The sequence below is a fragment of the Globicephala melas genome, chromosome 2, assembly GCF_963455315.2.
Source record: "Globicephala melas chromosome 2, mGloMel1.2, whole genome shotgun sequence".
NCBI lineage: Eukaryota > Metazoa > Chordata > Mammalia > Artiodactyla > Delphinidae > Globicephala > Globicephala melas.
The window spans coordinates 161,922,336-161,941,993 of NC_083315.2; the positions used below are offsets into that span (position 1 = coordinate 161,922,336).

The 19,658-nt window shown below is 38.3% G+C and overlaps 1 protein-coding gene across 9 annotated transcripts in view; it reads right to left on the bottom strand.

The window, feature by feature from the left end:
* The window catches only part of GALC (galactosylceramidase), a 78,216-nt gene that overhangs the window by 42,083 nt on the left and 16,475 nt on the right, over window positions 1-19,658 (bottom strand). For 5 of the 9 annotated variants that reach the window (XR_004045083.3, XM_060295144.2, XM_030883664.3 and 2 more), the window contains 3 exons: window positions 3,587-3,655; window positions 3,263-3,326; window positions 1,581-1,694 (listed from right to left, as the gene is read on the bottom strand). Coding sequence is in view for 8 of the 9 variants with exons in the window: in XM_030883664.3 (XP_030739524.1) it covers window positions 1,581-1,694; window positions 3,263-3,326; window positions 3,587-3,655 (247 nt within the window). In the remaining variant the exon portion in view is untranslated. The remainder of the gene's footprint in view (window positions 1-1,580; window positions 1,695-3,262; window positions 3,327-3,586; window positions 3,656-19,658) is intronic. The other 4 variants (XM_030883666.2, XM_060295146.1, XM_060295148.2 and 1 more) reach the window with 2 other exon arrangements.

Sequence of the window (19,658 nt, forward strand, 5' to 3'; positions counted from 1 at the left end):
AATACAAATTCCTTATTCACTAGTACATCTTCTTACAACCTGAAGCTATTTAAAGACTAATTAGTCAGGTAATCAAATTTAACAAAACTAGTTTGTCCTATGTCAATACAAATGCCATTGACTCAATAGGGAAATATACCTTCGTTACATGATATAGAACAAATAATCCACATTCTTCCAATACCCCAGTTATTATTAATCAAAAAAAAAATGAGAAGAGTAGAGAAGCACTAATTAAGATTCTAAATCCTAATTCTCTTACTAATATATTAATATTAAAATAAGGTCAACATTAAGTTCCTTAACTGTTAATATATATTACCAATCTAGTTCACCACTGAAAAAAATTAAAATCAAAGTGACAAAATGCTTATTTTTCTAAACTCTAGAAGAATGCCTAAGTGTATCCAAATAATAAATGTGACATTAAAATAATGGAATGTTTTAAAACAATGAAATGCCAAATACATTCTGAAGGCCCACAATGTGAAGTCTTTGTTAGGACATGGTTCAGCATGCCAGATTTTCTGCATTTAAATTAGAACTGACCTTGAAAACAGCACAATGGGCAAGTATGTGCTGAAGTCAATGATGCTTTTTACTGCTCAAAACATTTCTGGAATCTCTTACAAAAGTCCATTTAGAAAGAACACACTGACCTCCTCATTTTTTTTAACTTAGAAAAACTTAGGCTTGTCCTTTAATTGGATGGTTGAAAATGATTTTTAAAATAACTTGAAATTAAGTCCTATAAAATGGATCTCAACTCATGTAATTTAGCCTGAATGTATAAGCCTGTTTAAAAAAATCAAATTCATTTCAAATGATAAAAGTATGTCACCACTGTGTATGTTTGAAATCTTTTATAGGTCTGTGCACTGCTACAGGAGAACAGTGCGAGGAGTACAGTCCCATTTAAGAAGCCATCCTGCCGCTAGAATCTAAGCTCCATGAGGACAGGAATTGGGGGCTGGATTGTTCTAGGCATCCCCAGTGCCTAGAACAGTGACCACCACATCCTCGAGGTTCAAAACAAACACACATACAAACCAAAAAAAACTTTTGTATGTACCTCATCTAGAAATGGGGTCTACTACTGCATGTAGCACACAATTTTTGCAAATAGTTGGGATATACTGCTGCATACAGTATACAATTTTATAAATAGTATTGCCCTTTTACAAATTTTGATGAGAAATTTTGTTGAGGAAATTAGTATAGCACCACAAAAAAAAGAAAAAAACAAAAAATCGAAAACAACAGAATAAGGTTCTAAACCTGATTTTGACATTTACTACTTTTCTGACCTTAAGTCAGTGGTATAAGCTCTCTAAGCCTCCACTGCTTCTGTAAAATGAGAAGAGTAGTGTCTTACTCCAGAGGTATGATAAATATCAGACACAATATATATGAGCAAAGAAGGAATCATGCCTGGCACATGCTTTGCTGCTGGTAGCATACTGGTAGTATTAACAACATTATTAATACTACAGTATTAATAGATACTCCACACACATGATTCAGAATTTAAAAATTAAAGGAAAACAGACTACAAAAGTACATCAAACTTCACTTCTTACCCATGAGTGTGATCTTAGGGTTCCGCTTCTTAGCTTCCTTCATTAACCACCACTCATATCCTCGGAAATAATTCTCATCTAGTGCATAGTGCATGTGGGAGGGCTCGGTGCCATCTGCATGGGAGAGAGCAAAACAGAAAGGAAACTATCTGTTAATGGCGCTTTGTAGGCCACTCTCCCCTACACACATACACACATTTCAGAGAAGTAGTATTCCAGATCCAATCCTGACGTAGGGCACATAAGAATAATCTTATATAACTTAAGGATGGATGATCAAAGCATATTATTTCATGTTTTCATTACCATAAGCAACATAAAGGTCTTAAATTATAAAACCACAACTTTCTATTGTAAGCAGTGTTAAGAAAAGTTGTTATCAACTCATATAATTGAAAATTCCTAGGACTATATTCTGCTGGGATTTGGTCTCTCTGGGGTTTTCAAATCCCTATGTCCACCTTTAAGTTCAGATCACCTCAGCTTCCAGCTTCTCAATCCTAGATGTGAATCCTGGGCTCCAAAGCCCCAATTTCCATACCCCAGGCCTTGAGCCTGTAACATGCCTTGTTAAATCAAGACAACAGAATTTTGAGAAAAAAGAAACGAGTACACTTTCCCACTGTAAGAAAATTCTATACTAACCTCTACAGGGTGTCAAGGTAGGTAAGTGACATCAGTCCTCACATGTTACCACATTTCACAAACATCTGCCCTTGTTAAGAAAGGCCTCAGAAGGAGAGGGGCCCTAGCCCTTTTCTTCTTAAAGGTGAACATCAGAATTCACAAGAACTACCTGCTTCTGTATCTCTACCTCTAATTTAGCTTCAGCAAATGAAGGTGGCCAGTCATTATCACTTCTGCAAAATAGGGTTTGACAATAAAATGCATGTCTTTTATAATAGGTTGGGGATAGTTTTGTTATGGGATTTTCTTTTGTTTTTCATTTGCATTGTTTCTTTCAGCATGAATTAAATACCAATTCCACTACACAGATATATCTATTTAACAAAAGCCACTTCCAAGTCACTAACAGGTACATGGGCATATAGACAATACTCTAAGGTTCACTATAATGGAATCTAACTGATAAAAAATAAGTTATATACAATCATTGAGAGAATTTTCTTCCTGAAAACCAGAGACCTATAAATTTTTTAATTGACTACATGTACTACACAAAGCCAAAATTATGCCAAGGAAGATTGAAAATTTAGTGGTTGAAAATGATTTTATTTTTAAAAGACAAAAAAGCTATATCTCTGAAATATCTCTGAAATTACTTATATTTTTGCCACATATTTTATTTAAAGCTAATAACATCCTACATATTTTATACATTAAAATCTTTCTTTTTTTAACTTCTCAGTAAAATTCCAAACTCTCCCTATGCTCTGTCTAGTAAATATTAGTTTATAAAAAACTGTGGATTTGTTTACTGCTTAGTACTTCAACTAAATAAGCAATCTAAAGTCCACAAGCTGCTTTGTACGGAAAAAATGCATATTTTGATATAATATTTTAAAAATAATTAGAATGAAGAAGGAACAATAAAGAACAATCTAAGCAGTAATCAACATCAAAAATGTTGGCATTCTTTATATTCTGAAACCACAGTCCACAAGTTTAAGTATAGGTTTAAATATTGGGGGAAAACGATGCCATTCCACAAATACTCCTACCTGTTGTCTGCCCATCACCACCTATTTCAACTTTTAGAATATGCAAAGAGGCACCGAAGTTCGGCTGGGGAAAGAAGTAACAATATTAACACTGTGATTCATTGTATGAAGGACAAAACACTTTAAGACAATTACTAATCACTGCCTTTGGTTTTGCAGATGAGAAAACCAAAGCAAAACTTCAAATAAACAGCAACTTATTCCAAAAGTAATTTGCCTAGTTTTTTAAAAACTAGAATGGTGAAGGTACTAAAGACTATTAGTGACATTCACCACAGTTTCTAAGACATCACAGAAAGCATTAAATAATTATTTTTTCATTACCTTAAAGAGATAATCCAGTATTTGAGAACGATAGGGCTCTGGGTAATTTACTAGAAGTCGGGAGGTTGCCTAAAAAATAAAAAGTTTTCAAAAGTATGAATAAAACAAATCCAATAATGAACACCTTTTCAGAGTGCTTATGCATGCCATCTAGCATGCCCGTATTTAGCCAGCTCTTGGGCAGCATTGAGCTGCGGAAAGTCGTTTCCCAGGTTATCTGTTTGCCTGTCTTGGTTTTGCCCATCATTGGGCAAATACGGCTGTTGTCTGTCCCATAGCTAAAACATAGGTTCCAAGCAACAACCAGGTTTCTCTTCTACTGAGATGAGGGTTGGCTGGGAGGTAAGCTTGCTAAGTCTATTGATGAATCTCATTATTACAAATTTATCTTGAGGACCTTGACTCACAGAGTGGTTTTTAGAAGAAATGAAACAGTTTCTCTGTCTTAAGGCTGTTTGTCAACTACAACATCTGGGGGCCAGAATGGGAAAAATGAATCTCAGGTAATTTTTCCCCTCAACGTCTTGCAAGAAAATACTACAAGCAGCACTGCTTAAAGGAACCTCCACTCTCCTCATTCTTATTAGATTTATAGGTGCTACCTCTTGCTATTAAGAATGACCACACAGTGATTCCCCAGGCCAGGCTGTACTAAGGAAACCTCACACAAGACTTTCCATCAGAATAGAAAGAGAGAGGTGGAAGATGCAGGAAACAACACTTGATCATACCTAAACCATGGCTGATGACTGCTTGAACAGAGAAATCACAAAATCAATAACCCACCAAGTATGTATACTTTGGGGGGCAACAGTAGCAAGGGGAATAAAGAGATAGGTTTTAACATGAAACAACCAACACCTTGCCAGGTGTATGCCAAGGGCAAGACTTGACTTCCATGGGGCTTGATGTTCTATTTTACTCTCATATATGCTACCACTGGTGTCTCAGCCCCTGCCACTGATACACAGGCCCATGGAGCTACTCTCTAGCCACTTCAAGCTCAACACATCCCCAACCAAACATAGCACTTTTTCCTAAATCTGTTTCCTTCTCATGTATTTGCTATCTTAGTAAAGAATAACACCTGTCTGAGCCATAAATTTAGGGTCACCCTTTCATCAAACTTTCCATCTATCTTCAGTCACCAAGACCTCCTTAATATCTCTCAAATCCATCCCCTCATCTTCAACCCCACTACCTTCCTAGGCTCTCCTCAATTATTAGAACAGCCTAAATGGTTTCAGGGTCTCCCATCTGCCTCCCCATATTTTATCCTCCATACTACTTGTCAGATTAATCTTCCCAAAACAAAACAAAACAAAAATCTAACCATGAAACTACTCTGTTTAAACATGCCAAGACTTCCCTCCCCCAAGAGCTTTCAGGATAAAGTTCAGATTGTTCAGTTTTATACCCAAATCCCTTAATTATTTGGATTCTAACTCTGACACTTTACCCCTTATCACTCTCACACCATCTATCTAGGTCTAACAAACTAATTTTTCTCTTTCTTCTGTCTGGAATGCATTCTACACCTTCATTTGGCCAAATCCAATTCATCCTTCAGCTTTCAGGTCAAACTCCACCTCTTCAAGGAAGAACACCTTCTGCTTCTCCCCATAAGTTTGACGTAAGTCAGGGGTCCCCAACTCCCAGGCCACAGACCGGTACAGTCGGTGGCCTATTAGGAACGGGGCCGCACGGCAGGAGGTGAGTGGAGGGCGAGTGAGCGAAGCTTCATCTATATTTACAGCCGCTCCCCATCGCTCTCATTACCGCCTGAGCTCCACCTCCTGTCAGCATTATGGTGAGTTGTATAATCATTTCATTATATATTACAATGTAATAATAATAGAAATAAAATGCACAATAAATGTAACGCGCTTGAATCATCCCGAAACTATCCCCCCTCCCCCGGTCCATGGGAAAATTGTCTTCCACGAAATCGGTCCCTGGTGCCAAAAGGGTCGGGGACCACTGACGCAGATTGGACTGTGGACTCCCTCGGCACAAGGTCCACATGGCTACCATAACTCTTCTATCCCTGCACCCTCATCACTGCTTTACTTTTCTGTTTCACCTCTAAGTTCCTTGAGGACAAGGACTGTGTCTTATTCAAGTTCATATCCCCATTTATTCTATTATTCAATAACCATTTATTTAATATCTTTTATGTTATCATTTGTTGCACTGCACAGGCAACATAATATAGGCTTTGCGTCCATGAAGCTGGTATCCTGATTACATCATTTACAAGCAATGTGACCAAGGGCAATTTATCATAAAGTGGGTTATCTTATTCATTCAGCTGTCCTAAGACTAAAATAAAGTATATGTAAAGGACTTAGCACAGTAGCTGGCACATAGTAAGCTCTCAAGAATTGACAGGCACTGTATACACAAATTGTTTTTAAAAATAGAGTCACTTTCTCAAAGAGCTTACAGACTAGCAGAGGCTCAAATATTAAAGTGAATGAATGCTGTATATGCACACTAACCTATCCTTGACCCAAGGTAAACAAAGCTGCCTGCTCTGCATTATGCTAACGATATACATTGTTGTTAGAACAGTGTGTTTCACTGTTTGGGGGTTATTTTTCTCTCTGTGCTCTTCTATCGCTAACACAGAAAGTGCCAACTTTGAGTAACCACACCACATCATTACTCTATTGCAAGCCTACAGTCACACCGAATGCAAAAGCATTAGTCAATGGCAATAGTCAGTTAGGAGCAGTACAGCCAAACGTTGAAACGTACCATGAAGCAATAACAAATTACCAAATTACTAATCACGCTCCCTGAATAAGGCCTGGAGCTCTTTACAAGCAGCCCAGGAAGCCTTAGCACAGTAGCTGGAACATAGTAAGCTCTCAACAAATGGCAGGCATTGTATACCCAAACTGGAACACGTTTTTCATTTAAAATCCTTGGAATAACTTCCTCCCCACTAATCTATGAAACAGAATGATATTAACCAAAATTAGTCGTGTGACAGATGCCATCCTGTGCTTTGACATCTATCCTCACAATGTTCCTACCAGGTAGGTATCACTGTGTCCCCAGAAAAAAACCTGAGATACAGGGAAGTTAAATAACCTGCCCAAGGCTGTACAGTGAGTGGCAGGGCCCAGAACAGATCCCTAGCAATCTGCTCTTCAGTCCATGTACACCATACTGCCTTCCCTATCAAATATGAAGATTCCTAACACTTATTGCCACAAACTTTGCTAGGTACCAGGGACTTCAGAAAGAAGTTTAAAGTGGTGTACAAATATAGTCTTGCAACCATTTTCATCCAATCGTATTTACCGAACTCCTAAGATGAGTGATGCATTACACATAAGGACACTATTAGAATAGATAACAGTCTCCTATTCTGAGTTACGAAACAATTCTTCTCATTTTAATAATTTTAAACTGAGTTAATAAACATAAAATAACAAAACATTTCCATTTTCAGCAAGTTAAACAATGGATTTAATATCAAAGTAAAGATATTAGGACATTATGAGTCCTCATTTTAAGAAATACTGGCTATTCCAGGTTTAAACCACAAAAATAGAAAGGAGAATGGTAGTAGTAAAGAATAAATACATTAGCCCATTAGTCTACTGTTTACCTTGAAATATGCACCAGCACGTATGAGTGAGGTTGCAACATTAGAAAATAAAAATGTAAAAATCAGCTGGGTTAGGGAAAAGATTTTTTTTTCCCACAGTAGAAGGTCAGATCTGTGATCAGACTACAGACCAAGTTATCCACTGGCTTTTCCTTCTTGTAATGCAAATGCAAAACTTAATCTCTGATCACCAAGGCATCCACTTTTCAAAAATAATTATGTTTTCTGGTACGTCTACTTAAAAATGTTCACCCAAATCTCGTCGGTAACTTGAAACCTTAGAGTTTTGCTAAGTTAAATGATGGAAATTAATTAAATATATAGATAATTTCTGAATAATATAAAATGCTAAAACATTAATTACTGAACATAGGTTTATCTACTTTTGGTTTCTTATCACAGACAAATAAAAGATATTTAGATCTGTTAGAAAACATGTCTTGTGCTACAATGAAAAACTGTACCAAAAAAGAAGCATATGCTTCTAGAAATTATAAAATATATTCATAAATTTGCCAACCTACAGAATACTGGTATAACAGTTCACAATTGTTTACTTCCTAGTTTTCACTAGAAATTAAGGTTTATAAGAGTCAAGCATTCTAACTAATATATGTAATTAAAATACTGGAAATAATAAGGGAAACAATTCTATAAATGGAAAGTAGGATGTATTTTGGCTAAGAAAAGGTATGAGGTAGGGAGATGTATTTTTGTTAGGGAAATGAAAGTAATTTTGTCCTAAAGTAGACAAAATGAATGGATATAGAAGCTGGGGAAAGAGAGAGAGAGAAGAAGAGAGGGAATTTTACCTGTGTAGTCAAGCTAGCTAAAAATGAAATAAATTTATTATAAGGATTTTTTTAAATAAACTTTAATAGTGTACTTATGTAAAAACTAAAACTTAATTATCTTTCATCTGCTAAGAAGACAAATTTTTATTAGACTATTGGTCTGCTCTTGATAAGCCTGTGAAAGGTTTTTCTTTACCTTTTAAGTAACCTGCCTAGGAAATAAAGATTCTGTGTTTTATCAAAATAATATTCTATGCTTCACATTATCTTTACTGAATCTTTAATTACTTAAAAAAAAAAAAAAAACGTGAGTCTTCTCTATTAAAAGAGCTAAGGTTGTGTGTTTGGGGTGGGGGGGGGGTTAAACGGGGATTAAAATAAGTAACTTTATGTATTTGCCCGTGAAGTTCTTGTCATTTTGGTTAAATGGATAACTAAGTATTATTTCACAGTGACCAACAATCCTATTTAATCAAGTATTTTAACAGCTTTTGATATTTTGACAAACTTCCCAAAATCAAATTCTAAATGAAGTCTTTTTGACCTCAAAATAACTTTGAGATTTTCCAGATGGGCCCTGGAACATCTCAAAAGATGTGGTCTTTCTCCTTATAAAAAGACAGACATTAAACTAATTAGGCTTATTTGGTATGTTAAATTGCATGGGAAGCACTGTCAAAGACATAATGCTAAACCTTCTTTAGGTTATATTTGTATTGATATATGTTACTAATATATGTGTTCCAGAAATTACATGAAATTCCTAGATACCTGCTATATCCTGGTATAATGTTATCACTTGTAATTCTAGTTATTAACTTAAAATATTGTATGTCACAGAAATAACCTAATTTCCTTGTCATTTGCATTATAATAAACTTTATCAGATCTTTAACATGGTCGTGTTTAAGTCTTTTTGTCATTTACAGACAATTATTTACTCTGATGCTTTTGCAAAAGTGTTCTTTGAAAAGTGCTTCATCTTCAAGAAGACTTGTGAAAAGGACTCTAACTTAAAGTACAGGATTCTGATAATTTTCAGATCATATTGCTCAACTGGGTAAGAATTTACAGAACTCTAAGGTAAAAAAAGATTCAGGGCTTCCCTGGTGGTGCAGTGGTTGAGAGTCCGCCTGCCCATGCAGGGGACACAGGTTCGTGCCCCGGTCCGGGAGGATCCCACATGCCGCGGAGCGGCTGGGCCTGTGAGCCATGGCCACTGAGCCTGCGCATCCAGAGCCTATGCTCCGCAACGGGAGAGGCCACAACAGTGAGAGGCCCGCGTACCGAAAAAAAAAAAAAATTCATAAAACTGTTAACTAAAGATCAAGATCAATCAGAATTAATTACAAGAAACTGAATGAACTGATGAGGATAATTATAATTTTTATGACTTTTTATCTGAAACATTATTAGTTCTTGAAAGGTTTTTTTTTTCCCCCAGACTTAAGGAAACCCTTTTTCCTAAGCTGTCTATGACTTACAGCAATTTGGTAAAGTGTACCCTTATAAACAAAGATAAAACGAATTTCTCCCTACCTGATCCCTTCAGAATTTAGAAACTCTTAGTGAGTATTCTCATTTTCATAGCAATATATTTATTTGCATAAGTTCCTAAGAATCTGTCCTCCTTGTAACAGGACACAATTGGAAACATTGATTGTATTACTAAGGTTTTAACTGGAATGTCATATCTGAGAGAGATGAACATAGACTCAGATATGACCAGACAGATTTAAGGAACTAAGCTTGACTTATGGAGCCAATAAAGCTCCTTGGAAAAATCAGCCTGGCAACTTGCTTACCGAAGCCTTACCAGGTGAGTAAGGAAGGTCGCTTCCTGGCAGATGTAGGAACCTCAGGATATTTGGTGGACCTCGAGAAGAAAGGAATTCACCCAAATCTATCAGTACTGCAGGGAAAGTCTGATGGTAAGCTCATAGCTTGGCTTCCTACCTTAAGAGAGACTTCTAAGAGTCCAATCTGTGATTCCTTGTGTGAAGGTCCAGCAGAGTATACTTGAAAGAGCCTACATGGTCTATCACTATTCTTGTTGCACTTAATAAATAATAAATTAATTAATTATTAAATAATCAGGCCAGACTTATTTTGCAAGTAAATTAGCCTTATTTGGGTTATCTCTGATAAAAGGTGGGGGGAAAGGGAAACTATAGGACACCCTGTGGATATCAGATTTTAGTCCTGTTAATTGCCTTTGAGGTTTGTTTTCTACCTGTAAACTGGACTGAATACTGAAGTCTTCTCACTTCCTCTAATATCTGGCTACAACTCTCCAGATATTGTTTCCAACTTTTTCCCACCTTTCTGATTTGGAATTATTGAGAACTAAAATTGCCCTTTTCCTGAAGCCATGCAAGCTAAAGTGGGACAACTAGATATAAACTCCAGAGAAATCACTACAACAGTTCATGTATGAACAATCTTTGTGCCTCTTGCTGCATGGACCACTCAGAAAGAACCCCCCCACCACCAGAGATATTCAGACTACAAACCAGGAAAATCTATGATTGCCACCATCTGTCCCCACCCCGTCTGAATATGCTTCAAGTCCTACATCTAGAAATCTCAACTGGCTACCCTCAGGCCTCAGACTAGGTTTATAATCTGCTCCAAACACTAACCATTGTTTTTCTTTTGTTTCCGTAGAAGTGCCTCTTATGAAATAACCTGAATCAAATATTTGCACCATAGAGGCCTAACTTTATAAACACACCTGCATCGCTGCCTCCTCAAATGAGACACAATCCATTAATTGAACTGACCTATTCTAAGACAGTGGTTGGGTGCGATACGGAGCAATCCACCAACTCAGCACAGATTCAAACCTACTTACACCAGATGTCCCCAGATGTTAATCATAACATTATCTAATCTTTGAATGGATCCCTAGGGCCCCAACATCACTGATCTCGTTTCAAGGTGTGACCCTTTAAGCTTGGGTCAATGGCTACCAGCTGGATTTCAGGACTACTGCTTGTTCGATATAATTATTACAGGAGTGCTACTAAAATCCTTTCTAGGTTACAACATGCCCTATCCCTGACTTTTAGTAAATCAGCTACTCAGGCAGTTAACGTCCTCACCACTGACTCTGATGCCTAGGCATGAAGGGTGGATTGTAGTGTAATCCCCAACAGTTGGTTTTTCCTTTTTTGTAATGGAAGGGCAGGACTTAAGCTTTGATTGCAAGGCATCCACTCCAGAGTTATCCACTTCAGAGATAGCTATCTCAAATAAACACACTGCCAGCCACAGAACTAGATAAAGAGCCAGGCTGGGGTTGGTGGGAGGGGGTGGGGGGGATTCTTTGTTTGAGATCTTGGTTGATTTCGATAACTGACCATCATTAGGGTCATTTTTTTTTTTCTCTTCCTGCACTTTAAATTTCTACTCTTAAGTTTTGAACTCACCAATAAAAAGTGAGCCCACAAAACCCTAGGCCTCACCCTTGACCCTAATGAAAGCAGAACCCCAGACCCACACCCCCCTCTCTACCTACAACCTCCCTGTGTGGCCCAGGTGTGCCATGTGCTTTCCAGGACCTGTGAGTAATAAACTTTTTATTTTCAAGGTTTTCTGACAGTTATCACTGAGGGCATCTTGCAATCATAGTAAATAGCACAGAGAGGAGCTTCAAGATGGCAGAAGAGTAAGACGTGGAGATCACCTTCCTGCCCACAAATACATCAGAAATACATCTACATGTGGAACAGCTCCTACAGAACACCTACTGAACGCTGGCAGAAGACCTCAGACCTCCCAAAAGGCAAGAAACTCCCCACGTACCTGGGTAGGGCAAAAGAAAAAAGAAAAAACAGAGACAAAAGAATAGGTACGGGACCTGCACCAGTGGGAGGGAGCTGCGTGAACACAGCCTGAAGGGGGCTAGTGGGCCACAGCTAGCCAGGAGGGAGTCCGGGAAAAGGTCTGTAACTGCCAAAAACGCAAGAGACTTTTTCTCGCCTCTTTGTTTCCTGGTGTGCGAGGAGAGGGGATTAAGAGCGCTACTTGAAGGAGCTCCAGAGACGGGCGCAAGCTGCGGCTAACAGCGCGGACCCCAGAGATGGGCTAAGGCTGCTGCTGCAGCCACCAAGAAGCCCGTGTGCAACCACAGGTCACTATCCACACCTGCCCTCCCAGGAGCCTGTGCAGCCCGCCGCTGCCAGGGTCCCGTGACCCAGGGACAGCTTCCCAGGAAGAACGCACGGCGCGCCTCCGGCTGGTGCAACATCACAGTGGCCTCTGCCACCGCAGACTCGCCCCGGATCCGTACCCCTCCCTCTCCCCGGCCTGAGTGAGCCAGAGCCCCCGAATCAGCTGCTTCTTTAACCCCGTCTGCTCTGAGCAAAGAACAGACGCCCTCCGGCAACCTACATGCAGAGGCGGGGCCAAATCCAAAGCTGAACCCCGGGAGCCGTGCGAACAAAGAAGAGAAATGGAAATCTCTCCCAGCAGCCTCAGAAGCAGCGGATTAAATCTCCACAATCAACGTGATGTACCCTGCATCTGTGGAATACGTGAACAGGCAATGAATCACCCCAAATTGAGGAGGTGGATTTGGGGAGTAATGATTTTTTTTTCCCCTTTTTCTCTTATTGTCAGTGTGTATGCGTATGATTCTGTGTGTGATTTTGTCTGTATAGCTTTGCTTTTACCATTTGTCCTGGGGTTCTGTCCTTTTTTTTTTTATTTTCTTTTCTCTTTTTAATAAACTATTCAGCACGTGCTATCATTGGTGGATTTGCTTTCTGGTTTGGTTGTTCTCTTCTTTCTTTTTTTTTAAATTACTTTAAAAATTTTTTAATAATTATTTTTTGTTTTTTATTTTAATAACTTTTTAATTTAATCTTACTTTATTTATTTTATCTTTTTCTTTCTTTCTTTCTTTTCTCCCTTTTATTCTGAGCTGTGTGGATGACAGGCTCTTGGTGCTCCAGTCAGGCATCAGGGCTGTGCTTCTGACGTAGGAGAGCCCAGTTCAAGACACTGGTCCACCAGAGAACTCCCAGCTCCACTGTATTATCAAACAGCAAAAATCTCCCAGAGCTCTACATCTCAACGCCAAGACCCAGCTCCACTCAATGGCCAGCAAGCTACAGCGCTGGACACCCTTTGCCAAACAACTAGCAAGACAGGAACACAACCCCACCCATTAGCAGAGAGGCTGCCTAAAATCATAATAGGTCACAGACACCCCAAAACACACCATCAGACATGGGCCTGCACACCAGAAAGACAAGATCCAGCCTCATCCACCAGAACACAGGCACTAGTTCCCTCCACCAGGAAGCCTACACAACCCACTGAACCAATCTTAGTCACTGGAGGCAAACACCAAAAACAACGGGAACTACAAACCTGCAGGCTGCAAAAAGGAGACCCCAAACACAGTAAGTTAAGCAAAATGAGAAGACAAGGAAACACACAGCAGATGAAGGAGCAAGGTAAAAACCCACCAGACGTAACAAATGAAGAGAAAATAGGCAGGCTACCTGAAAAAGAATTCAGAATAATTACAGTAAAGATGATCCAAAATCTTGGAAATAGAATGGAGAAAACATAAGAAATGTTTAACAAGGACCGAGAAGAACTAAAGAGCAAACAAACAATGATGAACAACAAAATAAATGAAATTAAAAATACTCTAGAAGGGATCAATAGCAGAATAACTGAGGCAGAAGAATGGATAAGTGACCTGGATGATAAAATAGAGGAAATAACTATCACAGAGCAGAATAAAGAAAAAAGAATGAAAAGATTTGAGGACAGTATCAGAGACCTCTGAGACAACATTAAACACACCAATATTCGAATTATAGGGGTCGCAGAAGAAGAAGAGAAAAAGAAAGGGACTGAGAAAATATTTGAAGAGATTATAGTTGAAATCTTCCCTAATATAGGTAAGGAAATAGTTAATCAAATGCAGGAAGCACAGAGAGTCCCATACAGGATAAATCCAAGGAGAACACACCAAGACACATAGTAATCAAACTATAAAAAATTAAATACAAAGAAAACATATTAAAAGCAGCAAGGGAAAAACAGCAAATAACATACAAGGGAATCCCATAAGGTTAACAGCTGGTCTTTCAGCAGAAACTCTACAAGCCAGAAGGGAGTGGCAGGACATATTTAAAGTGATGAAGGAGAAAAACCTACAACCAAGATTACTCTGTCCAGCAAGGATCTCATTCAGATTTGACGGAGAAATTAAAACATTTACAGACAAGTAAAAACTAACAGAATTCAGCAACACCATACCAGCTTTACAACAAATGCTAAAGGAACTTCTCTAGGCAGGGAACAACAGAAGGAAAGGACCTACAATAACAAACCCAAAACAATTAAGAAAATGGTAATAGGAACATACGTATCAATAATTACCTAAAATGTACATGGATTAAACGCTCCAACCAAAAGACATAGACTGGCTGAATGGATACAAAAACAAGACCCGTATATATGCTGTCTACAAGAGACCCACTTCAGACCTAGGGACACATACAGATTGAAAGTGAGGGGATGGAAAAACATACTCCATGCAAATGGAAATCAAAAGAAAGCTGGAGTAGCAATTCTAATATCAGACAAAATAGACTTTAAAATAAAGACTATTAGAAGAGACAAAGAAGGACACTACATAATGATCAAGGGATCAATGCATGAAGAAGATATAACAATTGTAAATATTTATGCACCCAACATAGGAGCACCTCAATACATAAGGCAAATACTAACAGCCATAAAAGGGGAAATCGACAGTAACACAATCATAGTAGGGGACTTTAACACCCCACTTTCACCAGTGGACAGATCATCCAAAATGAAAATAAATAAGGGAAGACAAGCTTTAAATGATACATTAAACAACATGGACTTAATTGATATTTATAGGACATTCCACCCAAAAACAACATAATACACTTTTTCCTCAAGTGCTCATGGAACATTCTCCAGGATACATCATATCTTGGGTCACAAGTCAAGCCTTGGTAAATTTAAGAAAATTGAAGTTGTATCAAGTATCTTTTCTGCCCACAATGCTATGAGATTAGATATCAATTACAGGAAAAAGTATGTAAAAAATACAAGCACATGGAGGCTAAACAATACACTACTTAATAACCAAGAGATCACTGAAGAAACCAAAGAGGAAATCAAAAAATACCTAGAAACAAATGACAATGAAAACACAACAACCCAAAACCAATGGGATGCAGCAAAAGCAGTTCTAAGAGGGAAGTTTATAGCAATACAATACTACCTTAAGAAACAAGAAACATCTCAAATAAACAACCTAACATTACACCTAACGCAATTAAAGAAAGAAGAAGAAGAAAAACCATAAGTTAGCAGAAGGAAAGAAATCATAAAGATCAGATCAAAAATAAATGAAAAAGAAATGAAGGAAACGATAGCAAAGATCAATAACACTAAAATCTGATTCTCTGAGAAGATAAAGAAAATTGATAAAGCATTAGCCAGAATCATCAAGAAAAAAAGGGAGAAAACTCAAATCAATAGAATTAGAAATGAAAAAGGGGAAGTAACAACTGACACTGCAGAAATACAAAGGATCATGAGAGATTACTACAAGCAACTATATGCCAATAAAATGGACAACCTGGAAGAAATGGACAAACTCTTAGAAATGCACAACCTTCTGAGACTGAACCAGGAAGAAACAGAAAATATGAACAGACCAATCACAAGCACTGAAATTGAAACTGTGATTAAAAATCTTCCAATAGGGACTTCCCTGGTGGTGCAGTGGTTGAGAGTCCGCCTGCCAATGCAGGGGACACGGGTTCGTGCTGCGGTCTGGGAGGATCCCACATGCCGCGGAGCAGCTGGGCCCGTGAGCCACGGCCGCTGGGCCTGCGCGCCCGGAGTCTGTGCTCCGCAACGGGAGGGGCCACAACAGTGAGAGGCCCGCTACCACACACAAAAAAAAATCTTCCAATAAACAAAAGCCCAGGAGCAGATGGCTTCACAGGCAAATTCTATCAAACATTTCGAGAAGAGCTAACACCCATCCTTCTCAAACTCTTCCAAAATAGCAGAGAGAGGAACACTCCCAAACTCATTCTACGAGGCCACCATCACCCTGATACAAAAACCAGAAAAGGATGTCACAAAAAAAAAAAAAACACTACAGACCAGTATCACTGATAAACATAGATGCAAAAATCCTCAACAAAATACTAGCAAACAGAATCCAACAGCACATTAAAAGGATCATACACCATGATCAAGTGGGCTTTATTCCAGGAATGCAAGAATGTATATTCTTCAATATATGCAAAATCAATTGATGTGATACACCATATTAACAAATTGAAGGAAAAAAACCATATGATCATCTCAATAGATGCACAGAAAGCTTTCGACAAAATTCAACACCGATTTATGATAAAAAACCTCCAGAAAGTAGGCACAGAGGGAACTTACATCAACATAATTAAGGCCATATATGACAAACCTACAGCCAACATCGTCCTCAGTGGTGAAAAACTGAAACCATTTCCACTAAGATCAGGAACAAGACAAGGCTGCCCACTCTCACCACTCTTATTCAACATTGTTTTGCAAGTTTTAGCCACAGCAATCAGAGAAGAAAAAGAAATAAAAGGAATCCAAATGGGAAAAGAAGTAGCAAAGCTGTCACTGTTTGCAGATGACATGACACTATACACAGAGAAATCTAAAGATGCTACCAGAAAACTACTAGAGCTAATCAATGAATTAGGTAAAGTAGCAGGTTACAAAAGTAATGCACAGAAATCTCTTGCATTCTTATACACTAACGATGAAAAATCTGAAAGTGAAATTAAGAAAACACTCCCATTTACCACTGCAACAGAAAGAATAAAATACCTAGGAATAAACCTACCTAAGGAGACAAAAGACCTGTATGCAGAAACTTGTAAGACACTGATGAAAGAAATTAAAGATGATACAAATAGATGGAGAGATATACCATGTTCTTGGATTGGAAGAATCAACATTGTGAAAATGAGTATACTACCCAAAACAATCGACAGATTCAATGCAATCCCTATCAAACTACAACTGATTTTTTTCACAGAACTATAACAAAAAATTTCACAATTTGTATGGAAACACAAAAGACCCCGAATAGCCAAAGCAATCTTGAGAAAGAAAAACGGAGCTGGAGGAATCAGCCTCTTGGACTTCAGACTATACTACAAAGCTACAGTAATCAAGACAGTATGGTACTGGCACTAAAACAGAAATATAGATCAATGGAACAGGATAGAAAGCCCAGAGATAATCCCATGCACATATGGTCACTTTATCTTTCATAAAAGAGGCAAGAATATAGAATGGAGAAAAGACAGCCTCTTCAATAAGTGGTGCTGGGAAAACTGGACAGCTACATGAAAAAGAATGAAATTAGAACATTCCCTAACACCATACACAAAAATAAACTCCAAATGGATTAAAGACCTAAATGCAAGGCCAGACACTATCAAACTCTTAGTGGAAAACATAGGCAGAACATTCTATGACATAAATCACAGCAAGATCCTTTTTGACGCATCTCCTAGAGAAATGGAAATAAAAGCAAAAATAAACAAATGGGACCTAATGAAACTTCAAAGCTTTTGCACAGCAAAGGAAACCACAAACAAGATGAAAAGACAACCCTCAGAATGGGAGAAAATATTTGCAAATGAAGCAACTGACAAAGGATTAATCTCCAAAATTTACAAGCAGCTCATGCAGCTCAATATCAAAAAAACAAACAACCCAATCCAAAAAAGCAGAAGACCTAAACAGACATTTCTCCAAAGAAGATATACAGATTGCCAACAAACACATGAAAGAATGCTTAACATCATTAATCATTAGAGAAATGCAAATCAAAACTACAGTGAGATACCACCTCACACCGGTCAGAATGGCCATAATCAAAAAATCTACAAACAGTAAATGCTGAAGAGGGTGTGGAGAAAAGGGAACCCTCATACACTGTTGGTGGGAATGTAAATTGATACAGCCACTGTGGAGAACAGTATGGAGGGTCCTTAAAAAACTAAAAATAGAACTACCATACGACCCAGCAACCCCACTACTGGGCATATACCCTGAGAAAACCATAATTCAAAAAGAGTCATGTACCACAATGTTCATTGCAGCTCTATTTACAATAGCCAGGACATGGAAGCAACCTAAGTGTCCATCAACAGATGAATGGATAAAGAAGATGTGGAACATATATACAATGGAATATTAGCCATAAAAAGGAAAAAAATTGAGTTATTTGTAGTGAGGTGGATGGACCTAGAGTCCGTCATACAGAGTGAAGTAAGTCAGAAAGAGAAAACAAATACCACATGCTAACACATATATATGGAATCTAAAAAAAAAAAAAAAAAAATAGTCATGAAGAACCTAGGTGCAAGACAGGAATAAAGACGCAGACCTACCCGAGAATGGACTTGAGGACACGGGGAAGGGGAAAGGTAAACTGGGACAAAGTGAGAGAGTGGCATGGACATATATATACTATCAAATGTAAAATAGATAGCTAATGGGAAGTAGCCGCATAGCACAGGGAGATCAGCTCAGTACTTTGTGAACAGCTAGAGGGGTGGGATAGGGAGGGAGGGTGGGAGGGAGACGCAAGAGGGAAGAGATATGGGGATATATGTATATGTATAACTGATTCATTTTGTTATAAAGCAGAAACTAACACACCATTGTAAAGCAGTTATACTCCAATAAAAACGTTAGAAAAACAAAAAAAGAATAAAAAGAAGCTCAAGGACCAGTCCCTCCACAGCACTGGTTATCAATAGGCTGAGACCAGCCCAAAACATCCACCCAGCAAGCAAGCATTCAAGCTGGTTCTGAATTGCATCTAAGGATACAAGCACCAATCTGACTCAACCCAACAAACAACCCATTCAACCAATTCAAGAATTCTGCCTTACCATTTTCAAATAAAATCAGTTTTAGCTATGATCTGGGGTACAAAAAAGAAAATCCCTCTCACCCAAAGATCTGCCACCATAAACCCCATGGACCCAAAAGCTACAAACACAAGGAGATAAAACAAAGACAAGACAATGGTTACAAAGAGCATGAGACAGGACTAAGTAAATTGTCAGGAGCCAAGAACAATCAAGCTACTGTGGCAAGCTCCCAGGCCTAGGAGCCACCCATCAGCATGACTAGGGAACTAAGGAAATTACCAGCTGTGCCCACACAAATGTTGCATTAAGCTGGAATGGCCCTCATGTCTCCCTTAACATAAGTATTTTAAAATGCCCAGATAATACAAACTTATCCCAAGTGACACAGCCTAAAAAAGACTAAAAAGACATGCAAATTAAATGCAATTAGTATCCTGGATGGGATCCCGAAACCGAAAAAGAGCATTAGGTAACAACTAAGGAAATATGAAAGGAAGTACAGACTTTCATTAACGTAATTAATATTGGTTGGGACAAATGTCCCGTACTAATGTGGGATGCTGATAACAGGAGAAAACTGGCTACAGGGTATATGAGAACTCTGTATTGTCTAGGCAACTTTTCTGTACATCAGAAACTATCTTTAAATTAAAATTTTATTTAAAAAACAGAAAACCGCTTGCTCCAGAGAT